The sequence below is a fragment of the Papio anubis genome, chromosome 7, assembly GCF_008728515.1.
Source record: "Papio anubis isolate 15944 chromosome 7, Panubis1.0, whole genome shotgun sequence".
NCBI classification, from domain to species: Eukaryota; Metazoa; Chordata; class Mammalia; order Primates; family Cercopithecidae; genus Papio; species Papio anubis.
The window spans coordinates 85991149-86013505 of record NC_044982.1 but is presented as its reverse complement, the minus strand read 5'-3'; the positions used below and the strand labels follow the sequence as shown (position 1 = coordinate 86013505).

At 37.5% G+C, this 22357-nt stretch overlaps 1 protein-coding gene and 2 non-coding genes across 11 annotated transcripts; all 3 read right to left on the bottom strand.

The window, feature by feature from the left end:
- Positions 1-471: 471 nt before the first annotated feature.
- CCNB1IP1 (cyclin B1 interacting protein 1) lies at positions 472-21327 on the bottom strand. Of its 9 annotated transcripts, XM_009211029.4 has the most exons (9): positions 21046-21326; positions 20636-20688; positions 18046-18193; positions 15581-15658; positions 14376-14490; positions 11920-11998; positions 6008-6341; positions 3580-3913; positions 1485-1864 (listed from the first exon to the last, which is right to left on the bottom strand). In XM_009211029.4, exons 6-9 carry the CDS (start codon positions 11946-11948, stop codon positions 1662-1664), a joined length of 900 nt encoding a protein of 299 aa, XP_009209293.1. In that variant the 5' UTR covers positions 11949-11998; positions 14376-14490; positions 15581-15658; positions 18046-18193; positions 20636-20688; positions 21046-21326; the 3' UTR covers positions 1485-1661. The 9 variants fall into 9 exon arrangements, with proteins under 9 accessions (XP_009209294.1, XP_009209293.1, XP_009209296.1 ...); XM_009211030.4 differs by lacking the exon at positions 20636-20688 and having other exon boundaries at positions 472-1864; XM_009211032.4 differs by lacking the exon at positions 20636-20688 and having other exon boundaries at positions 17997-18193.
- Positions 12578-12725, bottom strand: LOC116276236. The gene has a single exon (XR_004185665.1). It is a non-coding gene; the product is annotated as a small nucleolar RNA SNORA79 (small nucleolar RNA).
- Positions 15315-15391, bottom strand: LOC116276249. Its single transcript, XR_004185674.1, has one exon. It is a non-coding gene; the product is annotated as a small nucleolar RNA SNORD126 (small nucleolar RNA).
- Positions 21328-22357: the final 1030 nt, after the last annotated feature.

The window sequence follows — 22357 nt, the reverse complement described above, 5'->3', positions numbered from 1 at the left end:
TATTACCTAAAAAACAATGGGATTTGGCATTTAGGGTAATTCCACTGTTAACAAATCCTAAACCATTAAGAATCAATCCTAAAATTTAAGAGTTAGAAAAGGCTGTAAGGATAACTTAATTCAATCCTTCATTCTACAGATACAAAGTCCAAGAAAGTTTAAACTAAGTAGAAACCAGAATCCAGATCTTCTGCCTCCCCAGCCAGTATGCTTTCAAGTCTTTCCTCTAGTAAGACATAAAGTTACTGAGAAGTCCTTCAAAATTTCTATCATGGCTGTACATTTTAAATAAATATATGCGTAATTAAACAGAATTTAATTTCCATAATAATAGTCAGAAATGCTCACTAAAGGAAAACAATGAATAAATCTTGTAAATTATTTTAATACAGTCTCTTGAGATCAATAACACATTGGTAAACTTTCTGCAGAAGTGCATTCCTAAATAAGTAAACCCAAGGCAACAGCTGACAAAAAGGTAAAGAAGTAGCTTTATTTTAAAATACAGTCTTCCTTTGGTATCTTTGGGGGATTGGTTCCAGGAACCCTCATGGATACCAAAATCCTTGGATGCTCATGTCACTTTTATAAAATGGCATGGTATTTGCATATAACCTACAGATTCTCCCAAATACTTCAAATCACCTCTAAATGATTTATAATACCTACAATGTAAATGCTATCCAAATAATTATACAGTATTTTTAATTTGTATTTTTTATTGTTATATTATTAATTTTTTCTCAAATATTTTTGATATATGGTTGGCTGAATCTGCAGAAGCAGAACCTGTGGATACAGAGGGCCAACTGTAAACACCAAAAAAATTAACTTTAAAAAATAACTATCAATGTGAGTTATTTTAAATACAAATAGGGACTGAACATACATGCATCAAATTGTACTCTCGTTCACTCTCGTTCACTGACATAAGCACACCTCCAAACAAGTTAACATGAAGGTAAATACATAAATATATACAAATAAATACACATACCCAAATAACAAGCCACACATCACCCACCATTTTCCAAGACCAAAATTTTCACATAAACATACTGACAAATACAGCAAAATATCAGTGTACATTAACATACTTACATATACAGATATGCATAAATACCAGAATTCAAAGCGACATGTAGCATATAACACAGGTACTTAAGGCATAAACAACACAGCTCAGTCAGAAACAGCCCAGGGAGAAACAGTTATCTATTGAAACAAATACTATTGTGACCTTCCCACCAGGGATGAAAATTCAGCAGTTCACAATGGAATTTAGATTAATAAAATGCTTATGCTTTAAATAATAGAAACAAAGAAACCAGACTCTAAACCACTCCCCACTGCCAATGAGTTTGTTATATCGATAATGTGAAGACAACTTCAGAGATTTAAAAGCACAGAGAAGCTGAGGAGTCCTAACTAGGAAAAAGATTTGCTAAATGAAATCACTAAAGAGGAACATAGAAACATTCTGCAAAGTTAGCTAAATTATCTTTATTTTTTTAGAAACAGGGTCTCACTCTGTTGCCCAAGCTGGAGTGCAGTGGCATGATCTTAGATCACTATAGCCTCAGACTCCTGGGCTCAAGGGATCCTCCCAGCCTCAACCTCCTAAGTAGCAGGGATCACAGGTGTGTGACACCATGCGTGGCTCAAATTCTTTTTACTTTGAAGGCCCTGCTAGAAACTTGCTGCTGCTCTAATTCACGACTTGGAGAGGCAAAACTAAAAAAGCTGTTGCTGGGTTCAGGTGCTGTGGGAGAACCCACAAAAAATGGTTTGAACTGAAAATCTCCATCTCCATCGCCCCGATTTCGAACAGGTGTATTATCCAAAGGAAACCTGGAGTTGTTACCTAGTGGGGGAAAAAAGGGAAAAACATAATTTTATTCATTTGTTATCTACATAATCTACTTCAGAGGAATCATCAAATATATATATATATATGAATATATTTTTTTTCCTCCAGTATTTGTCTTAGAAAAAAACAGACATATAAAATCTTTTGCCCCAGGTTAAGAATAATCTTTTTAAAAAACATTGCAATAAACGTTCTAGAAAAAATATAACGATGAAATATTGGCATATACCATGACCCAATATCAATTAGCATAGGATTAAGACAAAGCAGATAATAGATCTGATTAAATGAACATTTAACTACTTCCACTGAACCCTTCCTTGGCTTTTACAGGTTTTAAAGGATCAAATAACTAAAGGAAAATGCTGACTATATATCCTTCAAGCTAACAGTGGTAGCAGGAGATAAAGAGGTTAACTGTGTACAAAAAAAGGAATGGGAAAGAACTGGTGAATATGAAAAAAATAAGACAAGTGGACAGTGACAAGAAAAAGATATCTATAATGCCATTTACAGTAACTCTGACTAAATTACATTATGTAAGTAAAACTGAAAGTTAAGCAGATATTTAGGTTTTTATTCTTATATCTGATATTCCTCATCTCATCATCTCATACCTGCTCCCCACCTTTTTTTTGTAGAGACACGGTCTCACTATATTGCCCAGGCTGGTCTCAAACTCCTGGGCTCAAGTGATTCTCCCACCTCAACCTCCCAAAGCGCTGGGCCGCACCTGACCACCTCACAATTTTTCTAAGACATCATCTCCTCCCCTATTAAATCTTCTTCCTCAGCCTATAGTAAATATCCAAAAATGAGTATTAGGAAAGTCCAGCACAAGAAGCTTCACTTTTTTGTATGCCAAAAACAATTTCCATTAATAGCACAGCAAAAACCTACTGGATTTTGTTGCATAAACAGTAGTATAAAGGAGAGAGCGCAGGAAGATATGAGATTAATTTCATCTGCAAGGCACCTAACAAGCAGACAAGAGATGGAATCATGCTAGATTGTGATTTCCAGAAAGAAAGAATCCTATTTGGATAATCTTTATATCTTCATTAGTTAGGATCATACCTAACAACCTGGTACATAAAACATATTAGATAAATATTTGATAAATGGAAAAATGATTAAACAAAAGAACAAAACAACCAAACTGACAACTTAAGAACTGTACAATCAGTATTGGCAGGTGAAAAAAATCGAAACATGGCCTTCTTGGAGGATAGCAAATGGTTAAGAGTATAGGCTCTGAAAACAGGTTAGTGATATTGACCAAATTACTTAACTTTCTGTGCCTCAGCTTTCTCATCTGTATAAAAGGATAATAATACTTACTTCATAAAGTTTTGTAAATTATATGAATTTATATAAAACACTTAAAACAGTGCCTAGCACTTAGGAATCAATAAATGACAGTTAATATTATTATCACTACAACTATGTAGCTTTTAATTTAATGCAGCAATTTGCAAACTTTCATTTTGCAGAGATTAACTCTGCTCAAATTAAAGCTTTAATTTAAATGTAAGCAAATACAATAGATAAAAGCAATGATGTACAGGTTGAAACATGGGTGAAGAATTCATAGCCTACCACAACTCAAGACCCTTATCATCTCCACTGAATGCTTGGAAGTGGGCAGAGCAGTATAAAAAATCATTGATTTAAAGAATAGACACTGGATATCACATGTCCTTTCTTACCTAAGGGGAAGCCAAGAACACCAGACTGTGCAATCATGGATGGTTCAAGGGTGCCTTCATGGTTAGCAATAGTGATGTTTCGTAACCTAAGGCTATCATAGAGGCCTTGGAGCTTTTGATACTGACGATTGCGCTCCATAAGTTTCTCAGAGATGTCACTGAACTTTTTCTTGTATTCTTCTAGTACTTTCTTCATGGAGGTGACCTCCCCTTTCATAGAGGTCAATTCTACATCCTTGCTTTGTATTTGCTGAGTATATATCTTCTCCATCTGTTTCAGATGGCCCTCAGCCTTGCTGAAATTGTATTCTTGATAAAGACGTTCCTGATGTACCTGGTTCCAAAAGAAAAAAGATTTTTAAGGTATGGGGTACAAAGTTATACATTGTAAAATATTATACAAACACAAAAGGAAAAGAAAGATGCTTATATAGGGATGTTATTTTAACATTTAGAACCCAGTTTAAGAAGCAATCAGGATACACAATGAGGCACAGAAAATAATAAGTTATGTTATTAAATGCATAGAAAAAAAGTCTGGAAGAATACTCTCAAACCACTAACTTTATACCACCAAAAGAACTGAGTATTTGTCTTACTTTAACAAGTGACATGTTTTCCAAAGGTTTTTAAGAAATATAATCCCATTTTTCAAGTCATCCAGAGCATGAAGAACAGACTCTAAGACAACCCCAAATTATCATTGTCTCCTGGTACATACACCCTTGTGTAACTCCCTATCACCTTGCATGTGGGCAGGACCTGTGACTACAATACTACATAAAATGTGACAGGTTGTCACTTTGTAAGTATATTACCTAAGACTATAAGGTCTGTCTTACTACGAGACACACTCCCTTGCTGGCTTTGAGGAAGCAAGCAGCCATGTCAGGAAGGCCCAAGAGGCAAGTAACTAAGAGTCTCTGGTGAATAGCCAGAAAAAAATTGAGGACCCAATGAATCTAGACAGATCTTACGCTTTTCGCAAAAATAAACTCAAAATGGTTTACAGACTTAAATGTAAAATGCAAAACTATAAAACTCCCAGAAGATAACATAGGATAAAATCTAGATGATCTTGGATTTGGCAGTAACTTTTAAAATATACCAAAGGTATAATCCATGAAAGAGAAAATTGATAAGCAGGACTTCATTAAAGTTAAAAATCTCTGCTCTGTGAAAGACCCTGTAAGAGAATGAAATGACAAGCCACGGATCAGGAGAGTATATTTGCAAAAGATAGCTCTGAGAAAGGATCAAAGAATACTTCAAACGCAGTAAGGATACAAAGAACACTTAAAACTCAACAATTAAAAAAATTTAAAAATAGACCAAAAACTTCATATACACCTCACCAAAAAAAAAGGCAAAAAAGCATATGAAAAGATGCTCCACATCGTATGTCATCAGAGACATGGAAATTAAAATGAGATACCACTATATACCTATTAAAATAGCCAAGATCCAGAACATGGACAATACCAACTTCTGGCAAAGATGTGGAGCAACAGGTTCTCACTCATTGCTGCTGGCAATATAAAACGGTACAGCCACTTTGGAAGACAATTTGGCAGTTGCTTACAAAAATAAACATACTCTTACCACATAAGCCAGCAAAAACACTATTTGGTATTTAACCAAAGGAGTTGAAAAATACAGGAGCATGTAAGAGAAACAACTTACCCAGAAAAATATAATAAAAAGTTACTTGACAGATGACAAACATCCTTAATAAGTATAAGAGTATATGTAAGATATAACAATACATTCAAGGACATGCTTAAAGTTATCCACAGGGAGGTCTTTCAAAGGAAATACTAAAAGTAGAAATCATAAAGGGAAGAAGTTAAGGATGTGTTATTTGATAAGAATGCTTATCATAGTATTTTAATAACTTGGAAATAAATTATGCTAAAAACAATATAACCATTAAAATATGATTATAGAATAGTTAACTAAAAAATATTTAACAAGATATTCACACCCAGTGGAGCATAGGCTACTCAGGAGGCTGAGGCAGAAGAATGGCTTGAACCCAGGAGTTAGAGACTACCCTGGGCAACACAAGAAAACCCCATCTCAAAAGAAAGAAAAATATATACCAGATATAATATATTGTCAACTCTAACAATAAAACAGTGTGTGTGTTATCTTACTTTTATACAGAAGACAGAGTGTGTGTGTGTGTGCGCGTGTGTGTGTACCCAAAATATCAACAATGGTTATATCTGAGTGATGGAATTATGAGTGCTTTAATTTTCTTCCTTTTGATTTTCAACAATAAACATTATTGAAAACAAAACAAGCTAATAAGACAGTTTCTCATATACTCATAAAAAATAAATATAAAATAATGAAGACAAGACACTAGAAGCTCCCACAAATGCCTGAAATTATATGTTCAAGATAAACTAGACTAAGCACTAACCTGATATGTCCAGAAGGCCAGTGCTCGGGAGCTAATGTCCAACACGATCTCTGGTCGCAGTCCTGCCAATACCATAGCTTTATATTCCTCTGATGGACTGAGTTCTGTGCGGACAATATCTAGCTTTCCAGAAAGGGTACTGTTGCAGGCAGGACAGATAGCTGGTGAGCGACTAAACTCACCACTGCCATGCTGATCACAGAAGATGTGAGAGCAGGCAGTGACCCATGCATAGCCGGAGAGTTTGATGCGACACTTTCGATAATTACAAAGCAGCATGTCTTCACACAAAGACATAATAGGATAGTGAGGTCTCCAGAAGCTGAAGAGAGTCCTAATAAGGGGTAAATAAAAAGGCAAGTTAAATTGCAATAAAAATAAAATAAATAACAAGTAAAAAATAAATATAACATGCATGTTTTTATTATAAAATACTGCACATTTTATTATATTCCTTGTATTTAGTATAATTGATATATTGATTTCAGTTACTCAATAATATTAATTGTGCTCCTTGTTTGTCCGGTGTTCTAACACTTTAAGGATAAAGGTAAAGACAAAGGTGGTTACAGATCTTGCTAAAGTCAAAAATAATATATACGTGGGCCATGGGCAGTGGCTCACGCCTATAATCCCAGCACTTTGGGAGGCCAAGGCAGGCAGGTCAGGAGTTCGAGACCAGCCCGGCCAACATGGGGAAACCCAGTCTCTATTAAAAATACAAAAATTAGCCAGGCGTGGTGGCTCAAGCCTGTAGTCGCAGCTACTAGGGAGGCTGAGGCAGGAGAATCACTTGAATCCGGGAGGCAGAGGTCGCAGTGAACGGAGATCGCGCCACTGCACTCCAGCCTGGGCGACAGAGCAAGAATCTGTCTCAAAACCAATATATAGGCCGGGCGCAGTGGCTCACCCCTGTATAATCCCAGCACTTTGGGAGGCCGAGGCAGACGGATCACGAGGTCAGGAGTTCAACACCAGCCTGACTAACATGGTGAAATCCCGTCTCTACCAAAAATACAAAAAAATTAGCCTGGCGTGGTGGCGTGCGCCTGTAGTCCCAACTATTTAGGAGGCTAAGGCAGGAGAATCGTTTGAACCCGGAGGCGGAGGTTGCAGTGAGCCGAGATCGCGCCATTGCACTCCAGCCGGCGACAGAGCGAGACTCCACCTCAGAAAAAAAAAAAAAAAAAAAAAGTTGCCTTGGCCCTCCGGGTCGACAGAAAGGAACACTTGGACACCTTTATCCCAGTAGCCCCGCTCAGTGAGTTTCCTCAGGTGTGTCACCTGGCAGCCACAGTTAAGAGGCCTATTTTACGTCCGGCAGAGTAGGGGGCAGAGGCGAAGCAGGGAAGCTGGGAAGCTTTAAAGCTGAGCCCTCGCTCAGGCAAGAGAGGCGCAGCTAATTCGAATCTTCCACCAGCTGGGAGTAAACGCCTATCTAATGGCTGTACAAGCTGCGTGAGGGCCAAGTTTTAGAGAAACAGCCCCACAGAAATTACACTCTGGAATTTTCAGTCAGCTTTCCGCGCTCAGTAGAGAAAATAATAATAACAAATGATACTTAATCTGAGGCTGAAAGAAAAAGCGCGGAAAAACTCCGTTGCCTCCACAGCTCCACAAGCGAAGATTCCAGGATTCTCTGCGCGCGAGTGCTTCAGGGAACTACACCAGAGCGCGCGTGCGTAGGGTTGCCCCGAAGCATCCTGGGACCTGCCAGGCCCTGTGGAGGTGCGGCTGGCAGCTCCGGCTTTCTAAGAATCAGGAGAAATTCCCAGAAACAGTGTGACAGCTGTAATTGGACAGCTGGCACCTCCAAGTTGGGGTAATCTACCATTTTGTTTTTTATCCACCTTGGACTAGACATCTTTCCAGCTCTCACACATCCTCTATACATATTTAAGGAAGTTATAATTTTCTTTGAGTCTGCATTGCAAACATGCATTACAGGGCTTTACATTAAGCGATAGTGGGCTGGGCGCGGTGGCTCACGCCTGTAATCCCAACACTTTGGCAGGCTGAGGTGAGCGGATCACCTGAGGTGTGGAGTTCAAGACCAGCGTGGCCAACATGATGAAACCCCGTCTCTACTAAAATACAAAAATTAGCTGGGCGTGGTGGCGGACACCTGTAATCCCAGCTACTCCGGAGGCTGAGGCAGGAGAATCACTTGAACCCGGGAGGCAAAGGTTGCAGTGAGCCGAGATCGCACCATTGCACTCCAGCCAGGGCAACAAGAGCCACACTCCATTTAAAAAAAAAAAAAAATTAAGCGGTAGTATTGAGGGTCACAACTTTGAGGTGACCTACCTGCGTGCTCTCCTGGAACTGCTGGCAGGTCCAGGCATTACCTATAGCAGCTGCTGTAGGTAATTATTTTCTGCTTGATCTATATGGATGTTAGAATTCAGATTAAAAATTAACCTGAAGAGGAAAGCTAGAAGGGTCCTCAGAATATAAACCTTAATGAAGCTTTTTTTTCTTTTCCAGATAGGGTCTCACTCTGTCGCCCAGGCTGGAGTGCTGTGATATGATCTCGGCTTACTTCAACCTCCACCTTCCAGGTTCAGGCGATTCTCCTGCCTCAGCCTCCCGAGTAGCTGGGATTACAGGCGCCTGCCACCACACCCAGCAAATTTTTGTATTTTTAGTAGACACAGGGTCTCGCCATGTTGGCCAAGCTGGTTTCAAACTCTTGACCTCAAGTGATCCACCCACCTCGGCCTCCCAACGTGCTGGGATTACAGGCGTGCGCCACCATGCCCAGCCTTATACCCTCTTTTGTAGCCATCCTTCCAGATGTTGTGACCCTATTATGAATTAGTAACAGATGCAATTAGCCACACAGTGGACATCAAGCCCTGCAAACCCCTTTCTGAGTAATGCCAAAACCATAATATCAAATCTTTTTCCTTCAAACAAAAAACTGTCAAAAACTGTGCAACTTCCTACAAGGTTTGTCAACTGGTTCAGAGTAATTAAGCCTTTGTACATTTCCTAAAATATATTCTGATAACTTTAAAGTGGTAACTTAATTCTGGTATAAACCAGTTTCAAAAAAATGAAATCTTCATGTGTGAACCATGTACTCCCTAACATCTGTTTTTGGCTGTTCGAGGCTTTTGTGTGAATTCTGGTTTTAACTATGCCAAATGTAGAAATATTAATACAAAAAAAAGTACAACTCATTTAAAGTTGAAAAATGCAAAATATTCTAATTTGACTAGTACCTAACTTTGTGATCCTAGCCTTTGTACTGCACCATGATCACTTCCTGGAGATGTATCTAAGTTAATACATACTTAACATTAATTCATTTTAACACCATGTACTGCAAATATGCTACAATTTATCCATTCTTCTAATAGACATTGATTGTGGGTTTTTACAATTAAAAACAATACTGCAATGAACATTCTGTACATGTCTCCTTGAGTACACATGCCAAAAATTCCTCTAGAATATAACACCCAGAGACTGGGTTAGTATATAAGCAACTTCAAATTAACTAAATGTTGCCAAACCACTCTCCAAAGTAAAGGCATAAATTTCACTGCCACCAGCAAAGTATACAAGAGCCCAGTGCTATAAAGTCAGCAACATGCAGACATGTCAAGTTGTTTTATTTTATTTCATTGTTGTCTATCTGATGACAGTGAAATGGTATCTCAGTGTTGTTTTAATGTACAACTCTTTCATTACTCATAAGAGTGAGCATTTTTTCATCTGAATGACTACTCAGGGATCCTCATCTGTGATTTGCCTGTTCACATCCTTTGATGATTTTCTTAATTTATATGGAGTCATTTAACAGTAATATGGCATGCAAACATAAATTTGAATTTTAGTGTACACAAATGTATCAACTTTCCCTTTTTGTACTTATGTCTACTCCAACATCACACTCTTGCTTTTCAATAGTTTTAAAGTTTTGCTTTTCATACATACAACTTAACTCATTCTTCCCAACATAAAGAGTCTGAATAACTTACAATAAGAGTTGTGAAGGCCAGAGTGACCACAACATTCAAGAAAGCAAACATTCCAACAACTTCACTATTTGATGGAGTGGTAGTCTAGTCTATAACATTCCTAGGTTATATTTACCATGTAAGGGATAAAATATGCATCAAAATATTAGGAATGTTGTATTTCATTGCTTTTAGAATGATATTTAATCATATTTATTGACTATACAAAACAAGGCAACCAACCACAAAGACAAAACTACTCAAAATAACAAAATCATATTCCAGCTCTTTGGGAGGCCAAGGCAGGTGGATCATCTGAGGTCAGGAGTCCAGCCTGGCTAATATGATCAAACCCCATCTCTACGAAAAAACACAAAAATTAGCTGGGTATGGTGGTGGGCACCTGTAATCCCAGCTACTCAGGAGGTTGAGGCAGGAGAATAGCCTGAACCCGGGAGGCGGAGGTTGCAGTGAGCCGAGATTGCACCACTGCACTCCAGTCTAGGCAACAAAGTCAGACTCCATCTCAAACAAACAAAAAAAAAATTATAGATATGAAATACTTTCCATGAGAATCAGGCCAGGCGCAATGGCTCACACCTATAAGTGCTGGCACTTTGGGAGGCCGAGATGGGCAGATCACCTGAGGTTGGGAGTTCGAGACCAGCCTGACCAACGTGGAGAAACCCCGTCTCTACTAAAAATACAAAAATTAGCTGGGAGTGGTGGTGCATGCCTGTCCCAGCTACTCAGGAGGCTGAGGCAGGAGAATAGCTTGAACCTGGAAGGTGGAGGTTGCGGTGAGCCGAGATCATGCCATTGCACTCCAGCCTGGGCAACAAGAGCAAAACTCCATCTCAAAAAAAAAGAAAAGAAAAGAAATACTTTCCATGAGAATCTATATAGAGAAAAGCAGTCTGAAGATATTATAATGAAGGAGAAAAGGCATTGAGTTTCAAGTGGTAGTTGTGCTATATTTGAACACACAGAAGTAACTTCCTGTTTGTTTTGATACCTTGTTTTTATAGCCAAAAGTTGAGATTTGCAACAGACAGAAAAGTCTGACAACCTGAAGACCTATTTCTTGTAATTTATGATGGTTTAACTCATTTGTTTACTATTTTTAGACAAACTACTGAATATTCATGAACTGTATATTATTGATGAAGCAATTTCAAGAATCTTAATCTAAAGAATAGGTTTCATATTCTGGCCAACACAAGTTATTACAGTTGCATACCATTTGTGAGATTCTGGTATAAGCATGAGTATTAAATCTCATTACAAAAACAGTGAAGTATACCAGACTTTCAATACTTGGATTTTTATTTTGTACCCCTTGTATTTAAATATACCATCATGGATGTAAACACAGCATATAGGACAGTATACTTTAGCCAAAACAATTGAGAATATTTCAACATGAAGCAGAAATGAGTTTTTAACCATACCTGAATGGTATGTGCAATTTAAGTCAATGATAAATATCAAGTAAGATTGTAAATAAAATATTAACAATAAAAGATTTTTAAATACCAGTAAGCTTTTATATATCTATTCCTCACATAAATAGATTGGTTTTGGCAGTCATTCTTATAATAGGCATTGATTCCAGGTTTTACAATTAAAAACAATACCACAGTGAACGTTCTATACGTGTCTCCTTGAGTACACATGCCAAGAATTCCTTTTGGAAACCGCCGTGTTTTGTCAATCAGGGCTTCCCCCACCTTTCCCCCCGCCCCACCCTGAACCCTCTATGGCTCCCACACCCAGAGACTAGGTTAGTATATAAGCAAATATTTTTTTGGTATCTCTTCTGGGCCAGGTCTTAGGGGAAAAGAAGGTATCCTGCTTTCATGGAGTTTACAATCTACCAAAGGATCTAAGAATGACGGAAGAAAATGAAAATATTATTTTATTCTTTCCTTTGCCACCTCTTACATTTTTGCAAATTGATTCCATAAAGCCATTTCTGGTGAGAAAAGTCCATCTTTAACTTGAAGAATTATCTATCTTCATACTGCAAAGAAAAGTTATATGTATAATTTTTTTTTTTTTTGAGATGGAGTATCTCACTCTATCACCCAGGTTGGAGTGCAGTGGCACAATCTTGGCTTACTGCAATCTCCACCTCCCAGGTTCAAGCGATTCTCTTGCCTCAGCTTCCCAAGTAGCTGGGACTACAGGTGCGCACCACTATGCCCGGCTAATTTTTGTATTTTTAGTAGAGACAGGGTTTCACCATGTTGGCCAGGCTGGTCTTGAACTCCTGACCTCAGGTGATCCATCCACGTCAGCTTCCTAAAGTGCTGGTATTACAGGTGTGAGCCACCGCACCCAACCAAAAAGTGTATTTTTAAAACTGCCCTGACTTGTGTGAGCAACCACTCTAGAAAACCAAGTAAACCATTTAAAATTTGAACATGAATGACTTTATAGTATAATGTTTCAGTAACTCCCAGAACCAACTGGCTTTCTTTCATAGCGCTAGATGAGAGCTATCTAATTACTATATGCTCATGTTTTGAAACTAGGCTGCTTCTTTTATTTTTTTAATCACAGGTATATTTTCTTAATCTAGAATCACCACCCGTTTAGTAATTGTTTGACTCCGCAAAAATCAGAAGGCACTAACGGACAGCCAGCCCATCCTCATGGTGCCCTGAGTGAAGATAAGCCATTTTTGATATATGATGGATCAAAATCCCACTGCCTAAGGCTCCAAGCAGTGAGAGGAACAGCCATCAAAGTTTACCTCCAACCACATTAATTTAAGAAACGTTTATAAAAAATAAAGACATCCCAACCTGGGCAACATGGCAAAACCCCATCTCTACAAAAAATACAAAAAATTAGCCAGGCATGGTGGCCTGTGGTCCCAGCTACTTGGGAGCCTGAGGTGAGAGAATCACCTGAGGCTGGGAAGCTGGGGCTTCAGTGAGCCCTGATTGTGCCACTGCAGTCCAGCCTGGGCAATGAAGTGAGACCTTGTCTCAAAAAAAAATAAGACATCAAGAGACTCTTATAAGATAGGAATCATTACATCTAAGTAAGAACTAGAAGAGATCATTAAGGATCAATTGATTCGGCAAGGCAAAATGAGGAACTAGATAAAAAGTTAGTACCAAAATCAAGATTAATCAACTAAAGAAAATGTTATTCCAACAATTATATAAAGATACACACTATAGTGCCTGTGACTAATTCTAGAACTTAATTAAGTTTTGAGGGGCAGGGTGAAGGTAATGAGGGGTAGTCTAATTAACAGAAAGATATATAAGCAATAAAAACAAAGAATTTCCTCGTTTTTTTTTTTTTGGAGATGAAGTCTAGCTCTGTCACCTAGGCTAGAGTGCAGTGATACGATCTCAGCTCACTGCAACCTTTGCCTCCCAAGTTCAAGCGATTCTCCTGCCTCAGCCTCCCGAGTAGCTGGGATTACAGGTGCACACCACCACACCCAGCTAATTTTTGTATTTTAGGTAGAAACAAGGTTTCACCATGTTAGCCAGGCTGGTCTTGAACTCCTGACCTCAGGAGATCTGCCCACTTCGCCTCCCAAAGTGCTAGGATTACAGGCGTGAGCCATCACGTCAGGCCAAAACAAAGAATTTTCGTCAATCTATTATGCAGATGTCAAAAATTGCCAGGTAGTACAGAATCTAAGAGAAATATAAACATGGATTCTGAAGACAAAATAGTTAACATCAAACTGAGCATTTATCATATGCTTTACCCACACCCTTACTAATTTAATCTTCAAAATAACCACCCTGAGTCAAATACTATTGCCATTCTCTAAAATATAAATATAAAATATAAAACTAAGACACAGATAATTAGGAAACTTGCCAATACTGCATAACTGGTGAAGTGATAGAGAGCATGAGTTTGAACCCAGTCTGACTCCAGAACCCATATATATACTATACTATGCTACTTCTCAACATCTTTAATTGACTTTTTTGTTTTTGTTTTTGTTTTTGTTTTTTTGGAGATGGAATCTCACTGTCACCCAGGCTGGAGTACAGCTGCACTATCTCTGCTCACTGCAATTTCTGCCTCCTGGGTGCAAGCAATTATCCTGCCTCAGCCTCCTGAGTAGCTGGGACTACAGGCGCACACCACCACGCCCAGCTAATTTTTTGTATTTTTTTAGTAGAGATGGGGTTTGCCATGTTGGCCAGTCTGGTCTCAAACTCCTGTGCTCAGACAATCCATCCACCTTGGCCACCCAAAGTGCTAGGATTATGGGCATGAGCCACCACACCTGGCCTCAACTGACTTTTAAAAAATGAAACTTATAGCACCTTAGCAGCTGGCCATGAAGTCACAAACCTGAATTTTCAAAGACTCATATATATGTCAAAGCTTCTCAATATCAACGTAAGCCTTACCATAAAAGAAAAATGTAGTAATCATCTACTGTATATCCAGGATTTACAGCACCAAAGAGGTCCAGACTGGAACAGTGAGACTCAGATCTGGTTTCAGTCTCTCGAAATTTTACTTCTGCAAAAGACAACAAAAGCTAAAAAATTATTTCAAGTCCTGATATTACTTTGAGTTGTTTGTATTTCCCGTATTTCACCCTTCTTTCTACCTAATTCTCTGCTGAAAACGCAGGCATGGGTAAAGAATATAAGCTTGTCCTAAGTTACTTAAAATAACTTTTAAAATATTACAATACATGAATACAATAAAATTAGAAAATAGGTTTATAATAATACAAGATTACTTGCAGAACTCAATTCTAGAGAAAATAACCGCTAGTATTTTAGTATATATATCCTTTCCGATTTCTTAAGCAAACATATGCATATAAAAATATTTAAGCAGAAACACATTGCTCTATAATGTTTTTCATGTGTCATGAATATCATTCTATTTCAATAAACATAAACCTGTATCATAACTTTTAAGTGACTATATAGTGTTGTATTGTATCTTCGCAAAATTGATTTAACCAACTCTGTGTTTCCCTTAATCTATATGTATAGACTGATAAAATAGTGATTGGTTTAAAACTGCCAGGCTAAATTGCCTATAGAATTATACCAGTTGCCAGTGCTTTTTCTGTAGTGTTTGAACTTTTAGATTAAGGATTCCTGACCCTAGTTCTAACTCACAAAAGTGATTTTTTGGGATTATAGAGATATCACAAAAGATCAAAGCACAATAAATTAGTCTCAAATTCCTAACTTATTATTTATATAAATTTATTATATATAAATTCATAATTTATTAAGGTTTAAGAATCACTTGGGATTACAGACTAAATCCCAGTATTAATTTCCACAAGCAGAATTCAATTGCAGGTGTTTGCCCCTAGCTTTAGTCTGCTCAGAGCATGCGTTTAATCAGGCTGATCAGCTGAAACACGGACTTAACATGCATTTCATCATGGCAAACTGTAAATGACTGGGGAAGGGCAAACCAGCACTGGCTCCTTATCCCTAAACAGGAAAATTCTCTTAAGGTTAGAACTGGGGATTTTTTTCAATTGCCAAATTCCATCCACTAATAACACTGAGTCCCAAGTCTTGCTAGGTGATTAGAAATCCAAATGAGGTAAAAATGAAGATTTTGCTCTTACTCTTACCTCTGGCATCACATGAATCCAGCTTCTATCTAGAAATCCAGTTGAACCACAGGATCTATCAATTACCTAGGATCATTTCTGGAAAATTTTTAAAAAATAAATTCACAAAGGTTATGATTACATGACAACTCACACCAGCATGTTCTACACCAAGTCACAAGAAAATTTAGAGTAACTGTTCATCCTTTATTTAACTCTCCATTCATTAATATAAACTATTGACTCATTTTCGGAGAATGTCACCAAATGCCCAAGCTCAATATCAAATAGGGCAGGATCAGGAGTTCAAGGTTACAGTGAGCTGTGATCATGCCACCGTACTCCACCCTAGACAACAGAGTAAGACCTGTCTCAAGAAAAAAAAAAAAACAAAAAAAAAAACAGAGCAGGACCTGTACACAAGCTTAATTTTGTATAAATTTACAAGTTTGGATAAAACTGCACAATAGTCTAACCAACTTCTGAAAGGCTATAAAGGTCAACAGTCTCACAGTAAGAAAACAGTTACGCAAGAGAAAGGAGTCAAGAACTTGTAAGATTCAGCTAAGAAAATAATCCAAAATAGTCAGTTTTTTCAAAGCATGTTTCAATTTCATTTGAGCCAATGCTGGATTGTATTTAACCTTTACTCTTCGTAATCCTTTGTCAAAATAATCTGAAGAAACTCTTCCCTTTACACAGGAAAATTGAATTAGTAACATTTGGAACCCAAGTCCGCCACAAGATGGCAACGTAAGAAAGAGGTTTGCTTTAATTTCCTCTTCCAGCATTTGAGTGTAATCTGAACTTTAAGGTCAAATACATACTAGATGCGCAGTTCATCTTTGCAGGCAACCTTCACACTATTCGCTACTCTTCACCTAATTACTAGCTAGAAAATTTTTTTATTTACTTATAATGATCATCTAAAACTTGTTAGCTAAAAATACTAGTTATACTTTTATCACTGTGTTCTTTTTCATGCAGCAATGTGGAGATTTAAAAATCCATAACCTCAGATACAATCTAGCCAGAAAGACTCACAGAAATTAACATACCACCAAATAAGTGGTAGAAAGCAAGTAAGGTTAAGAAAAAAAGTAGGATTGGTCAAGGAAGGCTTCATGAAGCAAAAACAGTGGGTCATAAGTGGACCTTAAAGTTGCATGTCCAATAAGCAACCACTTAGAGTTAAAAATTAAATTTCTCCATTACCCTACTCACATTTTCATTACTCAATAGCTATATTGGCAGTATAAACATAGAACATCCCATCATAACAGAAGGCTGGACATCAGTGCCTTTAAGAATGGGTCTAAAATAAGCTGACAGAAAGAAAGCAGTGGCTATCATTCTTTGGAAATCCTATCTGTCAAGCTGCATAGAATTTGTATCATTTAAATTTTATAACCCCCTATTTACAAGGAAAATTGAGGCTCAGAAAAATTACATAAATTTCCTAAGGTCACCTAACTAGTAAGGGCTAGGATTTAAATTCAATTCCATCAAAACTCCATACTCTTTTCACTTCACCATGGTATGTCCTACAGAAAATAAGCAGAGCTAAAGATGGTTTGCTTTAAAATGTAATGCAGTGACATGCTAGCTAGCTCAGAAGGTTGGAAAGAAACTGAAGCATTTTAAATATCTCAGACAGATATGATCAAAATGTTATTTTACTCCTTCCTTGCCCTACATTTCTATAATGCTTTAACTATGTAAAATGTTTTCAGATCAGCAGGATTCAAGGTTAACTAAGAGAATGAAGACAAGAAGCAAGACATGGTGTGAAAGGTTTCTACAGTTTTAACAATGTCTACCTTAAAACTCCTTGATCTCTCCAAACCTAAAATCAATTTTTTAAAAAAGGAAATAAAAAAAAAAATACTTGATCTAAGTATTCTTACAGGATAATAATTATAGGTTGAAAGGAACAACTTCTCTATTAATCTCAACTCACAAACAAAACCCAGATTGCAAGAGGCCTGGTCTTTTTGCTTTGACACATAGCACAAAGCCTGGCACATAAATCCTGATGCTAAATATGGGATACCTGCCCCCTGCAGGATTCTAGTCATGCATGCTTCAACAAGTGTCATTCCAACATACAAAGGACATTTCGTATTTACTAAGTATTTTGGAAATGCTCCATAAACAATCAATGATCCCAGCATTTTGTTGACTGTGGGCAGTAATCACGTCAGAGTACTAGTGTTCATTGCCAAAAGGTACATTTTATATGTGTGAACAGATGCTTCATGAAGGCCTAATACAAACTACAAATTGATACTAAATCAGCAGATACTTGTGTTAAGATTTCATTACCATTCCATTTGACTCTATTCCAATTTACTCAGTGCCACCTAGCATTACAGGATACAATGGTAACTCAAAGAATCTCTAGGCTAGGCTTTTTAGATAGAAAAGACACACATACGTGTAATAAAGAGAACTTAAGGCAGCTTATGTGATCAAAATTCAAGTACCAGGCTTTAGGTCCCATCAGCCTTTAACCCTTTCTATTGAGAATATCCAAATCCAAGCCCATGATTTTCAGGGGGTCTACAGACGGGCCGGTTCTGGACTGGCACACAGGGTGCTGGACTTCCCTCCTCAGTGGATTTCATCTTCAACCTGAAACAAAATGAAAACACAAAATTTTGTTCATACGAAGTAAATACTAAACTGATAGCTTGGCATAGTTTTCCTTTAGAGATAGTTATATAAGGTACTGCTATCAGAACAGACTCCAAGTTTTAATTCCCACTCACTATCAGAGTTTCCTTCCTTTTTAAGGCAGAATAGTATTCCACTGTACATATGTATCATATTTGCTTTATCCATTCATCTACTGATGGACCCTTAGGTCAATTCCACATCTTGGCTTTTGTGAATAATGATGCAATGAACATGGGAGTATAGATATCTCTGACACACTAATTTTATTTCCTTTGAATATACCCAGAAATGGGATTTCTGGATTATATGGTAGCTCTATTTTTAATTTTTTTGAGAAATTTCCATACTATTTTCCATAATAGTTGCACTAATTAATATTCCCTAAAATAATAGATTTTGAAATCATACAAAACTAGATTTTAATCCTGGCTCTCTCATGTATTTGCTGTGCCCATGGGTAAGTTATGGAACTTCTCTAAACCTCAGCTGTCCCCTCTTTAAAATGAGAACAAATACTACATACCTCTTAAAACCTCTGTGAAGACCGAGGTAATAAATACACTTTGCACTGTAGCTGGCATGGTGTTAAATGTTTAATATGTTATTTTTATGTCTTGCCCAAGCTCAACCAGCTAGTGAGTAGAAAGGCAAATATTCTGCCTAAAAATTTCACACTTTTCCACAGCCATAAAAAAAAAAAAAAAAAAAAAAAAAACATGTCCTTTGCAGCAACTGGAGCTGTTGGATGCTGCTGGAGGCCATTATCCTAAACAAATTTACGCAGAAACAGAAAACCAAGTATCGCATGTTCTCACTTATAAGTGGGAGTTAAATCTTGGGTAGGGAGCTAAATACTGGGTTCACAGGGACATAAGGTTGGGAACAATAGACACTAGGTACTCCAAAAGGAGGAAAGGAAAGAGAGGGGCAAGAACTGAAAAACTTCCTATTGGGTACAATGTTTACTACCTAGATGGCAGAATCAATAGAAGCCCAAACCTCAGCATCATGCAATATATACCCTGTAACAAACCTGCACATGCACCCCATGAATCTACAATAAAAACAAATTTAACAACAAGAAGTCACACTTCTCACAATAACCCAGAAGCCAGAAAGGTCACTCATATAGTACTCATAAGGGCCTTTCCAACTCCAAGATAATGGGTCTTTTATTTTTTATTTATTTTTTTATTTTTTTGAGATGGAGTTAGTTTACTCAGAAAATCTACTGAAACAAAAAATATATCTTTTAAAAAAAATAATTTTTAAAGAATACTATGTGACCATTATAAGGAATGTGGACACTCTACTCATGGAACTTAAGTGGAAAAAGTAAGACACATAGTAGAGTAGGTACAGTAAAAGGGAAGGATACCCACACATATCTGCTTATATGCATAAAATATCTTAGTAACACTGTTATGAGGGAGAGGAATTGGATGGCTTAGGGAAGGGGATAAGAAACTTTGATATCTTTTGAATTTTGAATCATATGAATGTATTACCTATTCAAAAAATATATATGTATATATGTATTCAAAAAATATATATATAGTATTCAAAATATATATATATATATATATATTTTTTTTTTTTTTTTTTTTGGAGACAGAGTTTCACTCTTATTGCCCATGCCGGAGTGCAATGGCGCCATCTCGGCTCACCGCAACCTCCACCTCCCGGGTTCAAGCGACTCTCCTGCCTCAGCCTCCCGAGTAGCTGGGATTACAGGCTTGCGCCACCACGCCCCAAAAAATAAATTTTAACAATGCTTGAGAATTATGAAAATTATGGGAGGCCTACAAATACCTATTACTACATTCGATTAACTGGTTTATTATTTGTCTTTCTCACACGTTCTGCCTGTATGGATTTCCCACACATATATCATATAAAAATTAACATGTATCAAAAGAAAGGAATTCAGTGAAATTACATTCAAGGTCACTAGGCAAAACTTTTTATGAGAAAACAGATATCCAAAATACTTACTGTAAATAAATAAGTACTGCTTACTTCTAAAGGTACCTAACATTTATTACATACCAACTAGAGCCTAGTTTTTCTATATTTTATCTGATCTTGGAAAGCTAAGCCTCGTAATGGCTCACTGCTTCTCCCAAGGTCACCAGAGCTGTAAACTGTGGCGCTGGAATTTGAATCTAGAGGCTTGCCCTAAACTAAGGTCCCTGATCTTGTTCCATAGCTTTTAAGGACACACCACAATGGCAACATTAAAAATTAGCAGCTCCTCTTAGGGCTTATCTGTCTTCAGAGTTTGCTGTCCAGGTTCACCAAGAAAGCCGAAATGATCTGAGCAAAGGCCAGGGTAAAGACAAGGTCCGCTACAGTTTCCACAAACCCAGTAAGGACCTGGGCCCTCTAGACACTCACCGGAGAATTAAAATCTACTGAGCTGAACGCCTTCTCCCGAGATCTGACCTCACCTAGAGAGATATAAATCAAAACAGCATTGGGATGATAATATCTTTCCCTCAAAGCAAAATGAAGTCGGCGTTTTCCAAGAACAGACGCACTATGCACATGAAGCACAGTCTATTGTTTCTGGGTCACCAGGACACGGAGATGGAAGGCAAACCCGGTACTGCAGAGGCCCACGTGGAAACAAGCCAGGCAGAGCATTTCACTGCCTTCTCCCAACCTCCACACAGCCGACATTAACCTCCTTGCGACTCACACACACTGCAATGCGGATTTGAAATAAAGGCCTGCCACCTGGGTATATAACTCAAATGGAAGAGAAATTCAAAACAATTAGAGAGCAAAATTAAGTGCACACTCACCAGCCCACCAAAACGGAGAGGGAAAGAAAGTGGAGAGACAGGAAGTCGCCTTGGGAAGTGTCTTCAGAACCTGATTGGCTAATGAGTTCAAGAGGATTCCCTCCTCCTTTACCTTAAAAGGTGCTGAAATGACGTAACCCACTCCACCCCTCTCTATGGACCAGTGATGCTTCTTGCACTATTTTTAGAGTGAACTTCTTAAACCAAGTTTCCTTTTGAGTTAATGTACTTAGGCAAAAACAGGCTAATTTTATACACATTCTTGTTTGCGTGGGCCTACTGTATTCTATTCCAAAGAATTTTCATCCCTTAAGAGTAATTTCGTATCCTTTGTGACCTCAACATGGTTAATTTATGCTAGGCAACAGATTCCATTATAAACAGTCTAGATGATTCAAGTTAAAATTTACCTTCATTTTTCCCCCCAGATCCAAAGCTGGCCTGATAAAATTTACCTTCAGGTAATCTTCGAACTAACAGGCTTAGTAGAAAAACAGTAGATGGTTAAGTGTTTTAGGTTTCAAATAAAATTTAGCTGATTTTGAATCTGAACTTGCCACTTATTTGCACACATCTAAGCCTCAGTTCCCTCAACTATAAAAAGAGGGAAAAAAGATGAAATCTTCCTACTCTGATTGTTGTGAGGATTAAGTAAAATAATTTATATAATGTACTCAGTACAATGCCCGGTACACAGTACTCAACAATGTTAGCTGTTATTATTGTTATTACATATTTCTTGTTAGGTTTATCTTCCCAAGTAGACTATAAACAACTAGAGAGCAAAGTGTACGTTTTACACATCTCCAGACCAAAACAATGACTTTCAGTGCTGAAGACATAAAAAGACAAAATAATTGATTAATCAATTATTTTGACTCCTCACATTGCCCTCCAGTTAAAGTATAGGTTCTTAGTCTGTTAAAAAAATTTTTTTTGTTGTTGTTGAAACAGGGTCTCACTTTGTGTCCCAGGCTGGAGTGCAGTGGTGCAATCTCGACTCACTGCAGCCTTGACCTCTCGGGTTCAAGTGATCCTCCTGCCTCAGTACCCCACTAAGTAGCTGGGACTACAGGCATGCACCACCACACCCAGCTAATTTTTGTATTTTTTGTAGAGACGGGGTTTCGCCATGTTGCCCCAAGCTGAAAGATGTCTTTTTAAGCCATAATTAGAGGACTCCCTGGCACAATATTCATCATTATTCTTAATAAATACTAATATAATATATAATAGGGAATACATATACAAATATATGTTATATATACAAATATACATGTAATGTGCAAATATTTGAAGTATAAAAATTAAA